Below are 6,080 nucleotides of genomic sequence, written 5' to 3' on the forward strand. Positions count from 1 at the left end.
AGTAGCTAGGGCCATAATTAAAGTTGTTGAATAAAAATTAATATGTTGTAGCATACATGAGACATTAGCAGTTATCAGTACTTTCCTTTCAACAGTATCTCCAACCTTTGTCTTGAAGTTGATCAAGCAACATAGATACAACAGTTGCATTGGGTGAGAATCCTTGTCTGCACATTTCATCCAAGAACGTCTTTGCCTCGGCAAGCAACCTTCTTTTAAGCAAACCTTGGATACAGACGTTATATGTCACATTATCAGGTGCACAACCACCTTTTTCCATTTCCACAAGCAAACGTTTTGCCTCCTCTACATGTCCTCCTTGACATAGTGAACCAATAATGATATTATATAATTGAACATTAGGTCGCAAACCTTTGCAAGGGAGGCTATTGAAAAGATCTCTTGCAATCTCATCTTTTCCATCCTTGCACAATCCATGGATGAGTATACCGTATGTAGTTATGTCAGGATGAACACCTTGTTCTTCCATTATGTGTAGGAAAGAAAATGCTTCAACAATCTGCTTGTTCATACACAAGCCATTCAACAAGGTATTGTAAGTCACTACATCGGGAATTAGTTGCTGAGCGTGCATATCTTTGAAAAGCTTCAATCCATCAGCACATCTACCTGCACAAAATAATCCTTGTAGCATGGTGCTATAGGTAACTACATTGTAATCCAACCCTTTACAAGGAACTTCGAGGAAAAGGCCCCAAGCTTCCTCTACCCTTCCATTCTTGCAATATCCATTGATCAAGCTGTTATAGCTGACGATAGAAGGCTTCAAACCTTTACCTGGCATGGAGTCAAATACTTGTCTTGCTTTATCAATTTGCCCAACCAAGCTGTAACCATCTATGAGAGTATTGTACATGACAACATCAGGAAAAATGTTTCTTTGCATCATAATTTCAACAACATCCTCAGCCTCTTTGACCAGTCCTTCCTTGCAAAATGCATCCACCAATATATTGAAAGTAATCACATTTAGAGATATCTTGTGATCCACCATTTTAGTAATTAAGTCTTTCGCCTCTTTCCATCTGCCGAAATTACACAAACCCCGAAGTATAGAACTATATGTGACAATATCAGGTGAAATGCCCTTGTCAATCATTTTGGCTAGGAGCTGGAGCGCATCATCAACCATACGATCCTTGCACAAACTGTCAATCACTGAGTTATAAGAAAAAACATCAGGTTTGAAGCTTGTCTTTTCAAATAACCGAAGCAAATCATATGCAGTGAGAGTGTGTCCAGCTTTGCATAGCCCATTTATCACAGTAAGAATAGTAACTTCATTAGGTTCACAGAGTTTCAGCGTCAATAACTTTTTGAATAATTTTTCTGCCTCGACGACTTTATCACCTAAAAAGAGCCCTTTTATAAGTGTGTTGAAAGTAGTGACATCTGGCTTGTAACCGCACTTGAAGAAACTGCCCAAGACAGCAAATCCAAAGTCTACTCGATTGAGAAGGCAATGGCAATTAACCACGATATTCAATGTATACTCGTTTACAGGGGCACCCGATTGACGCATTTCGTTGAATACATTAAGGGCAACACGGTATTGTTTCATCTTGACAACAACATTCAACAGTTTGGTGAATTGAACAACAGAAGGCTGTGGGCGCATTCTGAGCATTTGACGAAACAAGAAAACAGCATCATCTACACCATGAATACAACTGAAATCCATTCTGGGGTTTGGAGAAAAGGGCATATCCTTATGGCTGAAATTATGAAAAGATGAAGAGAGAAAAGAGAGTGGAGAAATTACAGTACCTCTCTTTTCTGCAGCAAAACCTCTACGAAGAAGAGCCATTGTAGAAACTCTCATCTACTTCACAGAATTGAAGAATGGGATTAAAGTGTAGAGTGTGCTCTTTAGCTACTCATAAAGTGTGAGCAGGTGATAGAAAAATGAGAATCAACAGAGACAGCGACTTAATAGACAGTACTTTATATTAATAAAACTTAAAGATTTTAATTAAAGAAACATTCGTAAAATACATTTTTATCAATACATTTTGACAACTTAAGTATATGAAATATTTTTCGCATTAACAAAACAATATTGGTATCAAATATATTTTTATACTTTATATTAACCGTTGTTTCTGGAAGTGCACTCAAAATAGTTTTAAATCCCTTATTCTCTAAAATAGTTTTAAATCGACTTAATTTAGGTAGTAATTGAGAGTTTAAATTCTTTCATATAAATCTGATTAGTTGTTGTCAGTATTTTAATTTTCGTCATTTTTTCTTAATAAACAGTACTTCATATTAAATAAAACTTTAAGATTTTAATTAAAACTTATTAAAGAAACATTCATAAATACATTTTTATCAATACAGTTTTATTATTTTTTGGGTCACTTAGGAAATATTCGCGAGAGATTTGAATGAACATTTTCCAAGTTTTAGAAAAGCAAGTTTTGAAGTCAACTTAACAATGAATTAATAATTATTCTATTATACTGTTATTAAAAGTTCTTGAGACTCAAAAATAAATTTTTTTGGTAGTACTCTCTCTTCCTTTTACAAAATATTTAATAAACATGCTATTAAGAATAGATACAACCCATCATACATTTAGAATCAAGTAATAATTATCTTATTAATATGTTCACAATTGCAATTATTCTTTTCTTTAAGTTCTACAATTCTTGAGAAAATAAATTAGAATCTTGTTTACTATCACTGTTTAAAAAATTACAAATATCTCCCTAAAACTACAAATACCCTTCTACAACGAGTTGTCACAAGGAGATATTTGTTAGAGTATTTGTAATTTTAGAGAATATTTACAATTTTTCAAAAAATAAAAATGTATTTATAGTTATGATAAACTTTATGAGAATCAATACCCTTAAATTTATAATAATAACATCATTCAAATGGTAGGTTTTACTACAGATTTTCTTAGAATTACACTTATCTATTCTTATACTATTTCTTTATCAATTAAAAGAAGTAAAACTAAATGTAAAAATCAAAACACAATCAACTTAAAGTCAAAGGGGATTAAGCAAAATTGTTTAAAATGTGATGATTTTTCAAATGCTAATTTATTTGCCACATGACCTCATGCTTCATTCCTACTTAAAAGAATTTATTATTTATATTGGGATCTCAACAACTTCTATTATTATTCAATTATTTTCCTCATCTTTAGTTAATTCAATATTTTCTCATATTCAACATTTCTTTCTTGCTTTCTTATTTTCTTTTCTTTTTTTTTTTTGTGAAATTTTCTTGTCAACTTGTCATGGATTGTATTCTATATGTTCTTGATAATTATATCTTAATTCTTCTCAAATTTGAATGCTCAAGAATAAATCTAATTAATTCTTCCCAATCAGGATTTTTTTCCTCTCGTTTTTAGAGGTGATAGTTTTTCTCTCAGATAGGAGGGTTGTGTACTTGTTTCTTTTAGCTATGTATTTTCTATGAGTTGTTAGTGTTTCTGTGGCCCGTGGAAGTGGATTGACTTCATGCTAGCTTGCCTAGTCTGGTGAAGCAAGTTTCTAAGGACTAGGGCTGATGTGTTAAGACCTACTCTGGTCAAGATTCATGGGAGTTGTACGATGCGAACTGTCTCCCTTGCAATCAAGCCGCCTTATTGCAGACTACCTTTACTCGTCTAGAGGAACATTATGCCCACTCCTTAATCCAAGTAATAATCTATACCTCCTTTTCCCTTTCTTCTCTCTCTTCCTTGTGAATCTCCTTCTTACCTAACGTTGTGGTTTTAGGCTGCCAACTTCGTTAGAGGCCTGTCCCTCAAGTGTTCAGGCTTGAGGCAGAATCAACTAGCAGCTGAGCGTAGGAGCAGGGATCTGAGGATCCAACTTTCGGAGATCACGACTCGCGAACGCGAATGGGACAAACAACGATCATCTATGGAGGCTCGCATTAAAGAGTTGGAGAACCATATGGCCTCCGAGGTCGCCAAAGCGCGCGATGATGGTGAGAAGGTAGGGTTCGATGCCGGTCATGCAGCTGGAAGGATCGCAGGGGTAATTGAAGGTTGAGAAGTCTTCCTTCGCTCGGAGGAGTTTTTGAATCGTGTTTGGGAGACTCGCCTCCAAGCCGCTCGAGATTTTTTGAAGGCTCCTGCTTTCGAGTCAACTTTGGAGATAAAGGCTGCAGAATTCCTAATGCGTGGGTTCGATAGATGCAAAGCTCAGGTATCTACCTTGAATGGGTTTGCATCAGGATTCGATACCACACATCTCGATCCTGGTCTTGATGGCAATCTGCAACCCTTTCCTGAAGAGGAAGCCCCTCCCGTTACTGATGATGAGTTCGCTATTCTTTTAGACGAACTGGACGAGAATTAATCCTGTATTTATAACTTCCTGTTAACGACTGTTTTCGTTTTGTCTTTGATGATATCTTGAGACCTTATGAATCTTTATTTTTAACGTATCTATCTTTTTCGAGCTAGAGTGTTTGTTCTTTCGCAGAATGAAAATCCAGCCCTATGGATGACTATGGCCTTTGATTGATCTTTTACAGATCAGTAATAGACCATAAGTTTCTTCGACCTTCACGGATGAGCCGTTGTCTGAACGTCGTTGAGACGCTATACATTTGTCATGAAGTGAGTATTTATGACAATCTTTCACAAAATAATCTTTCAACTATCTTCGAATGAAGTTAACACAATCTTTCATAGATGTTCGAATGAAGTTAATACATAATCTTTCACAGATGTTCGAATGAAGTCATACAAATTTATGATAAATCGTCTTTCATAGATTTTTGATTATTCAATCTTTCCCAAATAATTTGACGATTATTCAATCTTTTCCAGATAATTGACCTTTCACAGGCTTTCTACAAAAAGCAGGAAATTCAGGAAATCTGGTGGTGATCGTTGGGACAGCCTTTTCCAGTCTCATTCCTAAGCGTAGAATTTTCTAAGATTTTGAATGTTCCACGGTCGTAGCAAGTTTTTGCCCTGCATATCTTGCAACTTGTACGTCCCTCTTCCTAGGATCTTGACTATTTTGTAGGGTCCTTCCCTATTGGCATCCAGCTTTCCCGTATGCTTGGAAACTTCTACCTTTTTCAGAACAAGATCGCCCACTTGCAACGATCTAGTCTTCAAATTTTTGTTATAGTTTCTCAGCATCAAGCTTTTGTGGTATATCATCCTTGCCTGGGCCGCATCTCTTTTTTCCTCTATCATCTCCAGATAGAAGCTTCTTTGGGTCTGGTTGGTCTGTGGATCGAATCTCTAGATCCTTTGTGATTCTTCCCCGATTTCTACAGGAATCGTAGCTTCAGAACCATAAATCAAACAGAAAGGAGTCTCACCTGTGGAAGATCGGGGGGTCGTTCTGTAGGCCCATAATACTCCTGGTAGCTCTTCGCCCCACCCTTTCTTCGACCCCAGCCTCGTTTCAAGTGATGGAGGATCGTCCTGTTTGTTACCTCGGTTTGTCCATTTGATTGGGGATGGCCAACAGCAGTGAACTTCTGTCGGATCTTTAACTCTTTTAGCCATGAAACGATCTTCTTTCCTTGGAACTGCGTTCCATTGTTGGATATTAACACTCAGGGTATTCCAAACCGGCAGATTATATTCTTCCAGATGAAGTTGATCGTTTCTCTTTCGGATATTTTCGCAACTGCCTCTGCTTCTACACATTTGGAAAAATATTCGACTGCCACTATGATGAATTTTTTCTATGCCTCAGCGGGTGGGAGAGGTCCTAATATGTCGATGCCCCACTGGTCGAATGGGCAGGCGGCCATGATCGGTGTCATAGGTGTTGCCGGTCTATGTATCAGCGATGCGTACCTTTGGCACTTTTCGCAGGTACGCACGAATTCCTTTGCATCTCTCCCTAGTATAGGCTAAAAATACCCCTGTCTTAGTACTTTTAAAGCCAACGATCTAGCTCCCAAATGGTTACCACAACTCCCTTCATGGATTTTTCTTAAAACATAAGCGGCCTGATCTTCGTTCAAACATTTTGCCAACGACCCTTCCATTATTCTTTTATATAGCTACGAACTGATCAGCGCGAACCTAGGTGCCCTGGATCTTATCTTCCGGGCTT

The 6,080-nt window shown here is 37.1% G+C and overlaps 1 protein-coding gene across 1 annotated transcript; it reads right to left on the reverse strand.

Annotated features, from left to right (window-relative positions):
* Positions 89-1,973, reverse strand: LOC105172077 (putative pentatricopeptide repeat-containing protein At1g12700, mitochondrial). The gene is made up of 2 exons (XM_020697246.1): positions 1,789-1,973; positions 89-1,640 (listed from the first exon to the last, which is right to left on the reverse strand). Exon 2 carries the CDS (start codon positions 1,637-1,639, stop codon positions 89-91), a length of 1,551 nt encoding a protein of 516 aa, XP_020552905.1. The 5' UTR covers position 1,640; positions 1,789-1,973.

Source organism: Sesamum indicum, linkage group LG10, assembly GCF_000512975.1.
Source record: "Sesamum indicum cultivar Zhongzhi No. 13 linkage group LG10, S_indicum_v1.0, whole genome shotgun sequence".
Lineage (NCBI taxonomy): Eukaryota > Viridiplantae > Streptophyta > Magnoliopsida > Lamiales > Pedaliaceae > Sesamum > Sesamum indicum.